At 42.7% G+C, this 19,026-nt stretch overlaps 1 protein-coding gene across 1 annotated transcript in view; it reads right to left on the bottom strand.

Moving 5' to 3' along the window:
• NLRC5 (NLR family CARD domain containing 5) overlaps positions 1 to 18,606 on the bottom strand; it is a 175,013-nt gene extending 156,407 nt beyond the window's left edge. The window contains exon 1 of the mRNA XM_088458330.1: positions 18,318 to 18,606. Within this exon, the coding sequence (XP_088314456.1) occupies positions 18,318 to 18,606 (289 nt within the window). The remainder of the gene's footprint in view (positions 1 to 18,317) is intronic.
• Between the last annotated feature and the right edge of the window lie 420 nt (positions 18,607 to 19,026).

Below are 19,026 nucleotides of genomic sequence, written 5' to 3'. Positions count from 1 at the left end.
CAGGTTCTAGGTCTGGAGTCTTTATTTACTGTATAACTGCGTACGCAAAATATAGCGTCATCCTTAGGGGTTTATAGGCAGGATATCAGAAGGTATAGGCAGGGGTGTATAGAGGTTCAAAGGCAGTATCGTTAAGAGGCTTATGGAATGGAGACACGTAAGATGTGAAAATCATTGGCTGATGTGTTGAATCACAGGCTCATTACATGTGCAGATCCTGATCTGCGATCTCGCACGCAGAGCCCACAGCCGCAGCATGTCAGTCTATTTGGGGGGCGGAGACAGGGACCTTTCTGCAAAATGGGGGCGTGTCACCCCCGTTTTGCAGGCGTGGCCATGCCAGTGTCTGCGTCTTCCGACACAGAATTCCTGGCCTCAGCTGAGGAGTTTGGTCGCCCATTCTGAGTAAGCTTAGACTTGTCCTGATGGACGATGACTGTGAGTACCGCGACTATTGATCCGATATTGCATCTTCGGACGCAGGCATTGGATCTGCGATGCCGGTAAGAGGCGTCTTTTTCTTTGACACGCCTCTTGCAGGCATTCGCATAATTTAGCAGTAGCGGCTGCTACTGCTTACCGTGATATTCTGAATCAGGCCCGACGTGAATAAGGCTTTTTCAGTTATAATGCCACATACAGTGACATGACCTGGAAGTCCTCTGAAGGTTCTGAAATCTGCTTAGGGTAGAATGAAAGGGTTTGTTTTATGAAAAGGAAGTATGTTGTGTACAGGTGTTACTTTTTCTTTTAAGTTACATCTCTGAGTGTTTCTGGCAAACAGGCCACCGAGCTACTCTGTAAGGGCTCTATTTACTACAATCCGCATTTGTAATGCAGATTGTAGTGTTATATTATCGACTGAATTCGCATTGCGAATTCAGGCAATATCACAGGGATTTACTACAAATCCCTTGCAGGGACAGAGCTTGCGAGAAAGCTCTGTCCCTGCGAATCCCCTCCGCACTCTAGTCACGATATTTTCGCAAAAAAATACCATGATTAGTGCCCTGCGCATGCGCCGACCAACTGTCGCTGCTACCCCCACGGCGCTAAGTCCCGCCCCCGACACTAAGCCATGCCCCCGTGATCGCGGACCCCACCGCGACCCCTCCTCCCTTAATAGCACTTACCTGCAGTCATCGGTGCTCCGGTGATGTCTTCCATGCCTCCGGTCAGCTGACATCCCATACTGCACTGGGACCCGATCACCTGATAACCGGCCGCAATGCAGCATGGGAGACCAGCTGACCGGAGGGGAGTCATCACCGAAGCCCCGACCACCGGTCCATGGACTCAGGTAAGTGAATTTTTTTATTTACTATTTATTATTTATTTTTTTGCACTGTATCAGCTTGCGATCTGTTTAGACCACACAGCTGATCACTGGGACCGGCTCCGGGTTCTGCTCTGCCTTTTAGAGCAGAGTTGGAGTCCGGTAACCGGGGGAGACCCTGGCTAACGCCACCTCCAGGTGGCGTTATTATCTCAGGGCTTTCCTCTGTATTTCTTTACAATTTATTTTTAGTAACTCTGGTCGGATCACATTTCCCATTACAGTTATGGGAAATGCGATCTGATTACTAAAAATAAGTGATACTTAGTGGTTGGATTAGAATTTTACGAATTCTACTCCACTTGCCCTATAATAACTGTAGGTGATACTAAAATAATGTGAAAAAGGTGTGAAAACACCCTTTTTCACTTTATTTTAGTAAAAATAATGTTAATAAATAGACCCCTAAATGTGGGTAGTTTCCTTCTTAGACAGTATTGGGCTGGACTCCTCCCTCTGACATTTCCATGACACAATAAAAAATACATACAGTGCTTCATCTATCAATGCGAAGGCCAAAAACAAGACAAATTACTCCTGCATTTGTATGTATGTATACAGGGCTATTTATCAGCAGGAACAAGCAGGAACTCGGTTTCTGAACCTCTCATTAACTATGGGCCTGATTCAGAACTGCTCGTAAGCGGCCGCTCGTTCGCTCCGAGCGATGTTTGCACAACTGCGCATGCGTACGGGTTTTAGTATGCATGCGCGAACCAGTCAGTGCGGTCGAAAATCGTGTGCTCGCAAAATAGCGAATGCCTGCTAATTTGAGTGACAGAATGAGGCGTTTGTGGGTGGTAACAGGGGAAGGTGCTTGAAAATGGGGAGTGGAGATCAGAACGCAGGCGTGCCAAAAGGTCAAAACGGGCGTTTTAAGGGTGTGCATAATTAGCAAAGCAGCGTCATCGACCACGTCAGTTGGGTGTCTTTTAGCCAGAACTGCTCGCATGATTGCGGTAGGAAAATGCAACCACAAGAATAGAGAGCAGTTCATACGCCGTTCGATGTACTCGATTAATCTAATAAATAGCGGAGATGACGTATGATGCGAGCGGCCAGGGGGCGTTTTTTCAAAATAACGACCGCATGTTTTGTTCGCTCGTTCAGACATAGAGGCGTCAACAGACCGCAAAGAGCGAACGGTCAATTTAAATAGCCAGCCCATTTTTCTGAACGAGCGAGCGTAAATAGCGTCCGGCTCTGAATCAGGTCCTATGTTGTAATGTCCTGGGCCAAAATGTATTTTCCATAAGATCACTTTTATTTTAAAGCATACTTGCCTACTTTTGAAAAAGCTTTTCAGGGTGAATGTGAAAGCAGCACCTGTGAGCGCAGTGGTAAAGTGGGCGTGTCCTGCTACATCTGAGAGGCGTGTCCTAAACCTGAGTTACATCCTAATGTAAATGAGCCCCAAAGCAGTAAGTAAGATCTATTTGTTGATGAAAATACACTGATACTTCTCAGCAAATGCATAGGGATCATTGTGCCTTATATCCAATGCAGGGGCATGATACTAATGATCCCATTTGAATGTATATTTCTCTGTTTTTTTTATGTAAAACAGCTACATAATGGGAGTAAGGTGCAATCAGGGAGATTGCTAGACTCTTCAGGGAGACAGGGAGATTGCTACTATTTCAGGGAGTCTCCATGACAATGAGGGAGAATTGGCAAGTATGTTTTAAAGTCCCTTTTGAGTGCCTTCTTTTATAAATACTATATATATATATATATATATATATATATATATATATAGATATAGGTGATGGACGGAACTCCAGGACAAGTATAACAAATTCAAGAAACACTGTCTAATCTATAGTCAACGTTTCAGAGCATCTCAGGTCTTTTATCAAGACACAATGAAAAGATAACATGTGAAAAACAAACATATATACATACCATAATCACCCTGGTGCTCGTGTCACGCCGACCTGCTCGAGTCCCGATGACATCATGGGCGCGCATAGCGCCGGCGGTCGGTGACTCACAGGGGGGGGGCGTGGATTCTCGTGTATACCATCACCATGACAACTAGGGAAAACAGTACAACTATTGAGTCACAGCACGGAATCCGATAATAATCATAACAAGCTATATCCATGCTGAGCTTTAAAACATAACAATAGCATCCTCGCAGCCAGCTCTATCAAAAGTGCCACGTAACCAGCCAACTAAGTAATCAAAAAACACAATGTATCGAACAAATGTTTGTTCGATACATTGTGTTTTTTGATTACTGACAGGCAGCATTTTGCGCTCATCTTGATATTATTGGATGTATTTATATCATGGTTTCCTATTACTTAGTTGGCTGGTTACGTGGCACTTTTGATAGAGCTGGCTGCGAGGATGCTATTGTTATGTTTTAAAGCTCAGCATGGATATAGCTTGTTATGATTATTATCGGATTCCGTGCTGTGACTCAATAGTTGTACTGTTTTCCCTAGTTGTCATGGTGATGGCATACACGAGAATCCACGCCCCCTCCCCTGTGAGTCACCGACCGCCGGCGCTATGCGCGCCCATGACATCATCGGAACTCGAGCAGGTCGGCGTGACACGAGCACCAGGGTGATTATGGTATGTATATATGTTTGTTTTTCACATGTTATCTTTTCATTGTGTCTTGATAAAAGACCTGAGATGCTCTGAAACGTTGACTATAGATTAGACAGTATTTCTTGAATTTGTTATACTTGTCCTGGAGTTCCATCCATCACCTATATCTAGATTTGAGCTTGCCTCTGGAGAGGAACCCGGGCCCGTTGTTACATTATTCGTCCACGAGTGCCGGTCGTTTCCATTGTCATATATATATATATATATATATATATATATATATATATATATAGATATATATATATATATATATACATACAGTATATGTATATAATATATATATTTGTTTTTCTGTAGCTCCACCCCCTGTAGCTCCACCAACAGTTCCTGAAACCTGTTTTTTTCCAGAAAAATAGCCATGTGTGTGTGTACATATGTGTATATATAATATTCAGCAAGCTCCAAAAATTTAAAGTTTTCAGAGTTTGCTTGCGAGAACAAATGCCATCTTCAGGTGGAGCTGATTCTTGGAGCCCCGCTCCTTCCTTTGGGAAGGAGGTCTGAGATTGCGAAGATGGATCCAAGCGGAGCTCTAAGCCGTCTCCCCACTGCCTCCCCAGCAGTCACATATGAGCTGAAGTCGACAAATGGGGAAGTAAGTAAATCTGTTACTGAAGTAGCAGTGTTACTAATTACGGGGACAGCTGCTTTTCAGAGCAGCTGTCCCTGCACCGGAGCAATGCTGAATTGCTCTGGTGATAAGTATCCCCTGTGGTGAGTGGGATACTTAATCATTGGGGGACATCCAGCCCCCGTTGATGAATAGGCCCTATGTCACTCAATGGTATTTCTACCAAATTTATATTTACGTATAATTAATCAGTATCAATCTTACAGTATCTGAATATGCAGTTGTTCCAGTAAATAATCCAACTTTCCACATCAGATGGGAAATGTAACCCAGGATGGTGTATAATCTACAAACATAAAGCCCTCGCGGGTGCACAGTTCCTTATATGTCCCTGCAATTGTCTAGCTTGTATGCTTACTTTTGTAATCATTTGGGACCTGTGATCTCTCTGCAAACCTGTTCTTCTTCATTCTTGTATATAAATAAACTTGGTCATAGGACCTGATTCGCAACTGCAACAGCGTACGCAGATTGGCCGATGGTACATACTGCGCATCACAGTGCACATGCGCGAACCGGCCACTGCGATTTGGACTGCGATCGCAGTGACTACGCAGAGCCATCGCAGAGTGATTGACAGGTAGTGCTGTTTGTGGGGAGATGACGGGGGGGGGGGTGGTTTGAGAAAACAAAGGCGTGCCAGTGTGTTTGGAAGCGGTTGCAGCGGCATGCATAAATTACCCACTGCGATGCCGTACGCAGCCTGAGCTCTCATAGCGTGCACTGAAGTTAGCAATTTCTGAGGTTGGTCTGACCTTGTGCAAGTGTACATGAGGCTGTGATGGTACTCGATGTTACCAATGGTTACGCAATCTTGCTAAGGATTACGGATGTAAAGTGGGCGTCCTTATGTTATGCTGCGCCGGCATAGCAATCGCAATGGATTAGCATACTATCGCAGTTGAATTGCGTGTGTAATCGCTATTGCAACCGTAATGAATCAGGGACTCATAGCAGTGTTTGTGGAGAAAGCACAGTCTGATTTGTGAACGGTCTATATAAGGTCTATATAAGGTCTATATAAGGTCTATAAGGTCTATACAAGGTCTATAAGGTCTATAAGGTCTATATAAGGTCTATAAGGTCTATATAAGGTCTATAAGGTCTATAAGGTCTATATAAGGTCTATAAGGTCTATATAAGGTCTATATAAGGTCTATAAGGTCTATATAAGGTCTATATAAGGTCTATATAAGGTCTATATAAGGTGTATAAGGTCTATACAAGGTCTATATAAGGTCTATATAAGGTCTATAAGGACTATACAAGGTCTATAAGGTCTATAAGGTCTATATAAGGTCTATAAGGTCTATATAAGGTCTATAAGGTCTATAAGGTCTATATAAGGTCTATATAAGGTGTATAAGGTCTATACAAGGTCTATATAAGGTCTATATAAGGTGTATAAGGTCTATACAAGGTCTATATAAGGTCTATATAAGGTCTATATAAGGTGTATAAGGTCTATACAAGGTCTATAAGGCCTATATAAGGTCTATATAAGGTCTATATAAGGTCTATAAGGTCTATATAAGGTCTATATGAAGTCTATATAAGGGCAAAGTACAGTAAGAGTTTCTATGTGCAAATCACTGGTGAAACTATGGGTGTGGAGAGTTGGCGGGGCATATGGCCCAGGTTCCAGATGTAGGGGGCCATCAGTGGGTACATCAGGGTGGGGGTTGGGCAGCAGGGTCAGTTTGACAATCATGTGCCTTGGGCGGCCCACCAGCTACCACTGGCATGTGACCCCCAAGGGTGAAGGGGGCAGGGTATTGTGGCATTGCAGCATTGGGGTGCATGTTGCTGTGTTAGTAACACCCCTTTTACACCAATATTAAAATCCTGGGTTTTTGCACGTGAACGCGCATCAATCCAGGATTTTAGTCAGTGTAAATGGATCCACCTGGTCCAGTTATCTGGGGATCCAACTCGGGTAGTTTGCAGGGTGAGTATGGGTCGTTCTCGTGCAACCCTGTAGTGTAAAGGGCCCGAGCCGGGTCATGATGACCCGGGTCGTGCTACATGCTGCTCGATTGGCCGACTTCAGTGGAGCTTGGAGATTACATAATCTCCAAGCGTCCACTGCAACACCGGTGTGAACGGTGCCAACCCGGGCATAACCCGGGTTGGCAACGCATTGGGAAAGGGGTCTGTCCCAGGTTGAAAACGTGCTCCAGTCCCCGAGTTAGACCTGGGACTTTGGTATAAAAGGGGTATTATTAATGCAACCACTCTGGCTACTCACACACTGACATGGTCCTTTTATACCAAAGTCCCGGGTCTGACCTGGGAAAAACCCCTTTTACACTGCGGCACTGACCCGTTCACACTGGAGCCGGGTCTGTAGTGACCCAGCCCTTCCAGCATTGCAGTGAACGCTTGGAAATGATGTAATCTCCAAGCGCTGCTGAAGCCGACCACACCAGATCCGGGTCTGTAGTGACCCAGCCCTTCCGGCATTGCAGTGGACGCTTGGAAATGATGTAATCTCCAAGCGCTGCTGAAGCCGACCACACCAGAGCCGGGTCTGCAGTGACCGGCATTGCAGTGGACGCTAGGAGATGATGTCATCTGTTTTCCAAAATACAAAGAAGAGAAGAAAAGTTTGGTCTATTATGTGGCGCACAATAGTAATCTTGATATACTAAAAAGTTAAATCTTTATTGGATATAGAGTAAAATGCCCCGTTATGGGACAAGGCCAGTGAAATAGAGGTTATAAAATAGAAAAAGGTAAGTGTATGATGAACTGAAAATGTGAAATAAAATCAAAAAATATCCATGCTGTGTGTCCACCTTATTACTTATATATTTGTTTCTTTTAGAACTCTGGATTGAATTGTCACTCACCTAATATATAATAGTAATCTTATTAGTGTCAGATTATGTCTCATTTGGAAGACCTTGCCTATTAGGGTAGCTTATTAGGTATCAAAAGATTATAATTCCTTATTTGGAGATTTGGTCTATTTATACAAACAGAGGATCTAGTTCTTGACCAATTAGTACTGAACAAATTTGGATATTAATAAGTGTTCATAGGTAATGCATTCCCCTCACTCGTTACTCAAATATGGGGATATTGTCATGCATTTTCCCTCAATCACTGTAATGATTATATGAACCAAGATTTTCCATACATTTAACACTGTCAGTGTGGGGTTAATTATTGTGAAGTGTTATAATTCACAGTCACTCAGTCCTATGATGAATCACTTTCGCACTGACTCAGTTCTATTGTGTTATTAGGTTCAGTTAAATGTTAGTCAGCAATCTCTCACATCATTGTTAACGGCCTTAAGATGGCTCATTTATAGATTGTAGGGTTCTTTATTAGTATAAGAGTACAATTCCAGCCTCTATTATAGTCTATAATCCATACTCTGCATTAGTTTATATTATTCCCCTTATATAGTCACATACTGTAGCTTTCCCCAGTATTAATGCTGTGGTTACGATCTGTATATTATAGAGAGCTGCATGGAAACACTGTTGCTGATTATGGGGATAATATAGTCTCAAAGCTCCATCATGTCACACATTTGAGTACATGATAGGTTGCATAATACTATCTTGCTTCAGATTTTCCTAGGGGTTTGCTTAGAGTACATACAGCTCTCCCCAGTGTTGTTATTACAGCTGTGGTCATAGCAGCATTGTGTCATCAGGGCCCATTTATTACTGATGCGATCAGGGCATGTCAGTAACGCCCATTTTCGCATTGCAACATGCAATCATAGCGGCCGGATGTATCATCCTGGAAATGTAGGTACACGGGCTCCGAAAGGAGCCCATCCCTGAGATGTGCCTAGAGTGCTGCCGGCCAATGCAGGAAGAGCTACGCATGCGTAGCCGCCATAGCCGGGGAGGGTTCTGGAGGATAACTCCACTGGTGAATAGTACGCGGTGTAGCCCATAGGCTACAGTGGCTAATGTCATCTTCAGATGGCGTTATATCTGCCAATATCTGGAATGCATCACATCGCTGCCAGCGGTACTGGAGGGATCACAGCAGGTATCGGAGATATCTGCTGCAGTCCCTTCATAATACATCCGGGGGATACTTACTTTTTTGGGGATTATACCTCAAATATACTTTGATAAATGGGCCTCTAAATAACGCTCTGATACAAAAGACCACAGTTGTAATAACAACACTGGGGAGAGCTGTATGCACCCTACAAGCTACCCGAGTTGGATCCCCGGATCCATTTACACTGACTAAAATCCCGGGTTGATGCGTGGTCACGATGGGCATTTACACCTTTGTCTTTCTCACAGTTGATTAGCTCCCATCTCAGCGACTGTGCATGCAGCGTGAGCAAACACTCAGAGTCTATGGAAGACTAATGTGACACTGGACATAGCAGTGAGGTGGGAGATGTGCTGATGATTTTAGTGAGCACTTTGATATGTGGAGAGGTCTAATGGGTATGTGGGAAAGTCTGTAGGGCATGTAACATGTATGTTGGAAGTTTAAGTATAAAAAAGAGCGCTTGTATAATGAGCAAAATGTAACAACTATGGATCCGAGAAAATAAAAGATAAGAAAATTATAAAATAGAGTAAAAGTAATAAAAGTAAAATGAAGATAAAAAGTAAAGGATAAAATAATAAAATAATATGATCTCCGGTCAATGCTGTGAGGAAAAAATTAAATTAGAGATTGTGGTATTAACCACTATGTGTTTATAGCTTTTTTGCAGGTATTTGTGTGGAGACTGGCCGTGGGGGTTGTAGATGTTGCGGGCTTTGAGGGCGGTGTCACTTGCTCAATGTTTTGGAGATACTGGCAGGTTCTAACTAGCTGACCCTATTCCTACCATTTCCTCCTGGCAACGGTCACCTCTTCCTCCTCGCAGCAATGTCCCAGGTCCCCGTCAGCGTCTTATGTCCACCGGAAGTGGTCACGATCGCACTTCCGGTTTGGCATCTTTCGGTTATCCCACCATCCAACACGTTTCATGCAGTAATGCACTTTGTCAAGTATGGTTTACCTTGTGGGTAGTCCCTTTTTATACCAGGGAGATTGAAAAAACTTTATTGGGTCTGTTTAACAAAAGGAAGTCCTCTGCCAGGTCTTCTGTTTAAAGAAGCGGCAAGCACATGTTTGGGTGCTTGTATTCTAGATATCCAGCATTGCCCTCAAAATAAAATTAATAAAAATGAATAAAATTTTAATAAATTTAAAAAAACTTGAAAAAAAAAAATCAAAAACAAATAATTGATAAAAATAAGAAGAAAAAAAATAAGTAAATGAAGAAGAAATAGATAAGCAATATATAAAAATGATCTTTAAAGTGTATAAATTGATAGGAAAAAATCTGATGTTGGGGTGTATGAACCTTTTAGAAATTATTTTTCATAGGAAGGTGTTGAGCTCGATATCTATATTTAGTCCTTTGGGTTTCAAGGTTTTAAGTTCGTATATCCATTTAGTTTCAGTCTTTTTTAATTCTGTTACTAGGTCCTCCCTCTCCAATGTGAGGTCACTTTTTGGATTCCGATGCATCTCAGTCCATCTGGGTTCTTGTCATGTGTATCCAAGTAATGTTTTGACACACTGTGTGAAGAGTCCTCTTTTAATATTTTAGATATGTTCAGCTATACAGGTTTTCATTCTCTTTTTGTTTGTCCAACGTATTGGAAGCCACACGGACACTCTAAAAGGTATATGACTCCCTCGGTTTCACAAGTTATTTCTTGGCGGATTTCAAATTCTTTGTTTGTTTGGCTACATTGGAATTTTGATGTGTTCTTTGTTGTTTTTTTGTTTGCTGTTTTGCACCCCTTGCATTTGAGGCAGTTGTGGAATCCTTTGGATTTTATTCTTGTTGTTTTCTCCTGGTTGTCAACAGGGATGAAGCTAGCTGTAAGTTCTTGTTTTAAATTCTTTGCACGTCTGTAGATAATTTTTGGTCTTGGTGGGATGATGGATTTTAAATCTTTGTCAAGCATCAAGATGTGCCAGTGTGTTTTTAAAATCTCTTCGATTTGATCATGGTTGGAGCTGTATTGTGTGATGAAAGCTGTACATTGTTTTTCTTTGTCCTTTTCTGTTTGGATTGTATCATATCTGATCTCTCCAGTTTGTTGACTCTCTCAATTTCTTTTTCTAGGAGTTGGTTGTTGTAGCGTTTGTTTATGAATTTCTTTTTGACCTCTTGACTTTGTTCCTTAAATATTTCTTCACTTGTGCAGTTTTTCTTTATTCTTCTCAGGTGTCCTCTTGGTATATTGTTCAACCATTTTTGGTGGTGATTGCTGCTGAATGGCAAGATGTTGTTCCCATCTACTTCTTTTTTGTATGTTTTGGTGATAATTAAATTTTTCGTTATGTTGATTTCTAGATCAAGGAAGATGGCTCTTTCTTTGCTGGTGGCTGTCGTGAATTTGAGGCCAATGTCATTTTCATTCATGTATTTTGTGAAGTTATTGAGATCTTCTTGCGGTCCATCCCATATAAAAAGGAGGTCGTCGATGTATCTGTGCCAACAGATTAGGTTTTCTTTGAACTGGTTATTTTCTTGTCGTCCTTTCATTTCACTACAAAGTGGTTTGCATAACAGGGTGCAAAATATGTCCCCATTGCTGTTTCTTTTATCTGGAGATAGTAGTCATCATTGTACCAGAAGTAGTCGTTGTGTAGTATAAATTCTATTTGTTCCATGATGAAGTTGATTTGTTTGTTTGGTAGGTCTGTTTGTGTTGTCAGATAGTGTCTTGTATGTTGGCATCCCAGATTGTGACTGATGCATGTATATAATGACTTGACATTGCTGGTGCAGAGTATATAGATATTTTTACATTGGATGTTCTTTAAAATTTGTAGGATGTGTAATGTATCTTTAAGGTAGTTTCTTTGTTTTTGCACGATGGGCTGCAGGAAATGGTCAATATACCATGATACATTTGAAGTTATAGACCTAATTCCATAGACAATGGGTCTGCCTGGTGGCTCTTTTATGTTTTTATGGATTTGGGGGAGGTGATAGAAGGTAGGTCTCTTTGGATTTTTTACCATGATGTAGTCATATTCCTTTTTGCGGATAATCTCCATTTCTAAGCCTTCTTCTAATTGTGCCGCCAGTTGTTCTTGGAATTTTTTTGTTGGATTTTGTTGTAGTTTTTTGTATGTATCAGTGTCTGATAGTAGTTTTTCAGCTTCTTTTTCATATTGAGATTTGTCTAGGATCACCAAACCTCCTCCCTTGTCTGCTGGTTTGATTACCCTTGTTTTGTCTTTTTTTTTTAGTTCTTTTAATGCAAGTTTTCTTTTGATGTGAGATTGTATTTGGCTTTGTTTCTTTCCGGTAATTTGGTGATAGCTTCTTCTATCAGTCTCTGAAATGTTTCTAAATGCAGACCTTTTATGTAAGCTGGGTAAAAAGTTGAGGCTGGTTTCAGTTCTATGTGTTGGTATTCTTGATTTCCTGTACTTGTTCTTGTTTGTGGGTCCTTAATGAAATATTTTTAATACATAACTTACGTACAAATTTCTGTATGTCTATATATACGTCAAATTTCTTCGTACTGGATTGCGGGACAAATTTTTATCCCTTTTTCAACAAGCTGATTTGGTCCTCATTCGGGGGTTTATCACTCAGGTTATAGATGGTTTCTTTTTCTTTTGTGTTCATTGGTGTTTTGTCTTCCCTGTTCTTTCCCCCCCCCCCTCTTGCTCCTCCTTTTCTTTGTTGGTGTGTGTCTTTGTTTTTTGTGTAGGATATTGGTCTTTTTGGGGGGTTTGCCCTCCCCTTATATCAACCCTAAAAAATCTTCCTCATCTTCATCTTGGCTTAGGTCATCTGTCATGTTTCTTTGTCTTGGATTTCTACTGAAGTGGTCGATGTTACAGTGTCTTGTTTTGTTGGTGTTGATTGTATTCCTTGTCTAAATGATTCTCTGATGAGTTTGTAATGATTATTTTGTTGTGTATTGTTTTGGTACGAGAAGTGTATCTTGTTATATGGCTGATAATTTCTTTGTTGTCCTGTTGTTGTGGGTTTGCCCTTAATGAGGGGTTCCCTTTTTCTATAGTTAGTTGGTCTTGAGATTTGGTTTCATTGTGTTATATCGTTGTGTTGTCTGTATGGGTAGGTGTTAGTTTGTTTTGGTAATGTGTTTGTTGTTCTTCTTGTGTGTATTGTGTTGAGGAAGATGTTGTTTTCTTTGATGTCTCTGCTTTGCCCCAGGTGTAAGAAAGCCCAGCTGACCACAAGGCCGTTGTTTGTGCCTGTTTGTGGGCAGATCACTTTCAGGTGCAACATGAGACCTGGTGATGATCAAGATTGACAGCTGTTGCTGATTGGCTGAATGTGTCTGAATCCCTCCCACCTATGCTAATACTATGTGATTGCTGCAAATAGAGTGATAGTTTACATCGGACTGCAGCAATAAAGCACATTCCCAGTTGGTCTTTAATAGGGGAAGGCAATGGATGTGTGTATTGATTTGAACTTAAATCCTTCATTTTGTTTTTGCCTCTTTTGTAAATGCAAGTTTACTAGCTATTAATAACACTTTTCAGACATTTACTATTTTGTATACTGCAATTTTAGCTTTTATTATGGAGCCACACCTTCTGGTAGACCCAAACAAGGACTTGGTTCTACTCGGTAATCCCAAAATTGATCCAAGCTGGAACTTGGTTTGACTCAGAACCCTAACAAAAAGGATGTTAGGGACCCATCGGATGAGGTCACCTTGACGTTGTAGATTGGCAAGACATTTTGAACCTGAGAACCTTATTTATATTCCATGGTAATTGTATCATAATTGTTTTGCTTATCAGTATTTTTAGTGCTTAGTGCCCACCTGCATTTTCTTTTTTCTGTAAAGCCTTGTACACACAAGCATTCATTTTAAGCCTTTAACTTATGTTCTTAAGCCTTCCAAACCTACTTGTACCATGATAATCCTCAAGAAAAGTCTTAGCAAATAAATCTTTATTCAGGCAATTTCTGACAAGCGTCCATTGCACTTTGCATCAATTTCAACAACCTCTGCAGCAGAGTCTATCTTGTATTCTGAAATAGCCTTATAAAATTAGGTCATCGCGTTTGCATAATTGCGACTGCGGCGAATGCATGCACCTCAATCTAACGTGTCCCATTTCCCCTTACGCATGCCGTGCACATTAGGTATGACCTGCACGCGCATGCGGAAGTGACAGGACAGAAGAGGACCGGGAGCAGAGAGTAAGTATAACGGGATGGAAAGGGTGGGGACAGGAGGGGGATTGGAGGGGCGGAGCCACAGAAGTGACCAAGCTGATGCCAGGTCCATTTATTTAGTAGTTCTCTATAAAATAGAAAACAGTTTTGACATCCATATAATTAACACTAAGGGGTCTATTTACTAAGCAGTGTTTAGGAGACAGAGTGAAAAGTGATAAGAAAGTGATAAGGTGCCAGCCAATCAGCTCCCAACTGTCATGTTTCAAACACAGCCTGTGAGATGACAGTTAGGAGCTGATTGGCTGGCACCTTATCACTTTTCATTCTGTCTCCTAACACTGCTTAGTAACTAGACCCCTTAGCTTACAATAACTGGCATTAGTCTTCACCAGCAGCATGCTTTGATACGTAACAATGGCGCCCGAACAAACCTGTTTTAAATTGTGATTCCCACAATTAAAAAGCAGAGAACCTGTATTTTTTTGTTTGTTTGTAGTTTGTACACAAGGAGGCCACTTGTACAATGGCGATCCAGAAATGTCTGCTTTTATTATAATTCTCAAAGTACTAGAGACCAAAATGAGTTTGTTTTATTTATTTTTTACATGAGATATTTAACAGTTTCTTTCCAACAAGAGTATTTTGCCTGACTGCCAAGATTCTTCAAAGCCAAGAAGTCACACTGAACAGCAGACTCTATTGTTGAAGAAATGCTGGCTCCTGACCAATCACCAAGGAGTATGACGGCAATATTGTATCACTCCATTTATTAGGGATTTCCCTGTTCAATCCAACCTGCAGTATATTTGCAGTGAAACTTGTGTGTTAAGGACACACATTACACTAATTCAGCATCCACATCCACAGCCCATGACACCAGTATTTGTAACTACACATTGCACATTGGCACATAAACAGTGCATGTTTTAAAGTACTAGAGAATTCCTAATTATTTACAGTGAACCCAAATATTAATAATATATATTTTTTTATAACTATACATTTTTCATATGTTTGAAGCAAATTAATGTAAACTGGAAATTCATTTAGTGATGGTAAAATTATTTTACCTATTAAACTGAAATGCATTGCAGGTGTGTTCCAATGTGGTGTGTGAGATAATTGGCAAATGTTATGATGTTTGTCAGAATAATCGTGATTCATACAGGAGCTGGAATTCGGTGAACTATGATTTGCATTAATTTCCTTCTGTTGTTCTCAATGTCTGATTTTGCGAACAAAAGGGGGGGCTATCACAAGATCTCAGAAAACAGGGATCTGTGTCATATACGCAGGGGCAGAACTATGGGAGACAACGGAGGCGCCTGCCGCCGGGCTCCAGCTCTGAAGGGGGCACCTTCTCCATTGTCCACAACATATTCACCCATACTTGCCTACCCTCCCGATTCGGCCAGGAGCCTCCCGAATATCGGGTGCCGCTCCCGGCCCCCTGGAAAGGTAGGCAAGTCTCCCGGCCCCAGCGACCCACCTGCATAAACCCCGGCAGCGGGGGGGGCGATGACGCGATTTGCGCTGAATCGCGTCATCGTAGTCCCGCCCCCTGCATCACAATGCCATTAATATCGGCATTGTGAAGAGGGGGCGGGGCTTCGATTACGTGATCGTGCTGTCACGCCCCATGCCCCGTCCGCAATGGTGTGTCACCCTCCTAACCACGCCCCCTTTTTCCCACGTCACGCCCCCTTTTTGCCGTGAGACTTTCTCCTGTGATTGCCCGACAGCTCCCTCCCGGAAGGAGGGTTAAATGTCGGCAACCCTGTATTCACCCCACTTAGGGCTGTAACTATGTACCCGGAGTGTACCGTCATGGCCCTTCATGGCACCTGATGGAGAGGTCTGTGTCAGACCATCAGCTGCTGCCTTCATCTATCTATTGCCTGTCTGCATGCAAATTGCTACATTACAGTGTCAGTGACGGTGACAGGAGGGCACCAAATTATAACTTGCCTCCAGGCATCTGGGATGAACTTACACCATTGCATATACGGCATTACTGAACACACACATGGCAGGTATCTGCAATACAGAAGTTGATAGGCTTGTGTCCATATAGTGTTTGAGTCTTTAGGAAAACATAAGTACAGGAATAGATAATATTGCCTGTGGACTTGTACAATACTATGAGTATCTTATGTGAGGTTTATATGTACTGTATACATGTGTGTAGTTTTTATGTACCTCTTCTAAAAAATCCTTGCAATACAGCAGTTGGAAGACTTGTGTTATGTTATAAATTCACTTCTGAGTAGTTATAATATATTGTGTATTATATTCAGGGGCGTTTCTAGAGAGGAGGGTGCCCGTGTGCAATCTCCGACACGGGCCCTTCCTCTCCGTCTGGCGGCCAGCTGCGCACTGAGTGGTGCGAAGCCAGCGCCGTACTTATAGACTCTGGGCTCTACAGTGTGCCCAGAGTCTATAGCGCATGCACAGGTCACCGTGAAAATGGCAGCGGCAGGTATTTTCCCTGTACTGCGCATGCGCAAACAACGGGAAAATGGCAGCGGCGGCCATTTTCGAGACATTTTTACAGGCGGAGACAATGGAGTCTATGTGGGACTCCGGAGAGGTAAGTATTATGGGTGCATGGTGTGTGGTGCAGGCCCCCCCTGGAACAAGGGACCCGTGTGCCCCCCACACCCTGCACCTATTATAAATACGCCCCTGATTATACTGTATTATCTTTGGGTATTATATTGCATGTAAACCACATATAGTCTTGCAGTTATAACCATACTTGCCTACTTTTGAAAAAACATGTCAGGGAGATTGTGAAAGCAGCACCTACAGTATGAGCGTGGCGGTAAAGTGGGCGTGTCCTGCTACATTGAGAGTCATGTCTACTTGTTGATGAAAACACACTGATACTTCTCAGAAAATGTATGTAACCATAGGGATCACTGTGCCTTATAACCAATGCAGGGAAATTATACTAATGATCCCATTTCAATGTATATATCTCTGTTTTTTCTTTTATATAACAGTGTCATAATGGGTGGAAGGTGAAATGAGGGAGATTGGTAGACTCTTCAGGGAGATTGCTGCTATTTCAGGCATCCTCCCTGACAATGAGGGAGAGTTGGCAAGTATGGTTATAACTGGGTATGATTTGAAGGTTTGCTTAATATGCATAATACATTATGCTTAAGATAATCGGGTGACTTGATATATTTAGTCAAGGATATTTGGGCGTTATTGGCCCTGTGAAAGCTTGCATGTTTAGCTCACATGAAGCTTTGGTTGCTATGCATATGGCGTAGCAGCGGCGACCCGTTGTCTGGGGTATGTGGTAAAGGACAGAAACGTAATACAACTGTATGGGAAGGTTAGCAAGGTTCAAGAATAGATATAAGTTCCTTATGAATTAACCCTTATTTCCTACAGAAGCACGTCTTTGACAGTTGTCTACCAGGTACTGCTGCTTCGCAGAGGCGGATTTAGACCTCATAGGGCCCTAAGCAAGATATCAATTTGGGGCCCTACTCCATACATGCCTACCCTCTCGGTTTTCGCGGGAGGCTCCCGATTTTTCGGGTAACCCCCCGCACCCCCGGAAGGGTAGGCATTTCTCCCACATTCTGTCCACTTCCCAATCAGATTCCAGGTATTATCTTCTAGAAGGTGCTAGATAAATGAGAAGTAGAATCTGATTGGTTGCTATGGGCAACATCACTTCTTAAATAGAACTCCCATCTTAGTAAATTTCCGTCTCACTATCAGTATTTGACTGATTCAGAAATATGCATAAAACAGCTATTTGACACTATGGCCCTGATTCAGAGCCGGACGCTCTGACAGAGTGCTCGCTCCGAATCAGGGCCGGTCTTTTTTTTTTTTAGAACGGCCTCCTCCCACAGCTATAGTGAGCGGCCAAGAAGATGGTCGCGGGCTTGCGACGAGACCCTTGTGGTAGGGTCTTGTTGCCCCAAGCCCCAGAGAGCTTACGACTCAAACAGAGCCGAAAGCTCTCCCACTGACATCACTTATGATGTCAATGGGGCCGCCCCCAGACGGTAGGCGTTCTCATGGGAATGCCTCCGTCTGGGCAGCCACCCCCTGGCCCGCCCACCAAAGGGGGCGTGCTGTCACTCAACATCGACAGCACGCCCCCTTTGGTGCGAGACCTGGAGCGACGGCTTGCCCATCACTATCCGGGTCTCGCGAATGTGCACGACGGAGCCGGCTCCATAGTGCGCATGCGCTCTGGGCCACCATCGACCCGGTTGCGAGCGCTCAGCCCTATGTACAAACCTCAAATACTTTTATTAGAGCCACTAATGCACTTCTATATTGTTTTCCTATATCACTTTGCCTTTTTTGGGGGAGTACAGGTAAACTTGCCCATTTTCACCAATACTTATCGCGGGTGAAACCATGTAGAAATCTGGAATTGTATTGCGCAAAAAATGGGAGCACGCATAGACGCAATAAGCAACATTTGCACGCGACCGGTGCAAAAACTAACGCAGCTAATTGAATTCCCCCCCCTATGTCTTCCAAATGTGACATATTTCAGATCTAACCTTCTCCGGCCAGGCTGAGTAGTTGCACCTCGAGTTCCATGGGTAGGGGACATTCCATGCAGATGCATTCTATAAAGGCCTTCCACACCTTCACATGAAGCCTCCTCAGCATCTGTATAAGAGCAGAGACTTTTTCTCTCTCATCTGTTTTCTGCAGAAAGGGCTGAAGATCTGTACCAGGCAGCAGAGCCTGGACCTTCCCGACTAACCAGTCTACATCCTGGCAAAGGAATTCCACCAACTCCGGGATGATGTTTTCCATTGCATCTTGTGCATCCATGTCTTCCATCCTAGTACTGTAATACAAATAATGCCAGTCAGAGAATATAGCTATAAGGATCTCATTTTTATTTTGTAGTTGTAAAAGTGTCTGATACACTACAGATCGCAACTGCGAATGCAATAGCGATTACGCACGCAGTCTCACTGCGATGGTATGCTAATCCACTGCAATCGCTATGCCATTGCAGCACAACATAAGGACGCCCACTTTACCTTACACACATCCGTAATCCTTAGCAAGACTGCAAAACCATCGGTAACATCGAGTACCATCGCTGCCTCACACACACTTGCACATGCTCTAACCTTACTCAGAAATTGCTAACCTCATCACACTCGAGCTGCGTAATGCATTGCAGTGGATAATTTATGCTCGCCCCTGCAACGGCGTTCAAAAGCACTGGCTCGCCTGCGTTTTGCCGCCCAA

This window comes from Taudactylus pleione, unplaced genomic scaffold, assembly GCF_031769625.1.
Source record: "Taudactylus pleione unplaced genomic scaffold, aTauple2 ptg000828l, whole genome shotgun sequence".
NCBI classification, from domain to species: Eukaryota; Metazoa; Chordata; class Amphibia; order Anura; family Myobatrachidae; genus Taudactylus; species Taudactylus pleione.
The sequence above is the reverse complement of the archived record's forward strand: the minus strand, read 5'-3'. Positions and strand labels throughout refer to the sequence as shown.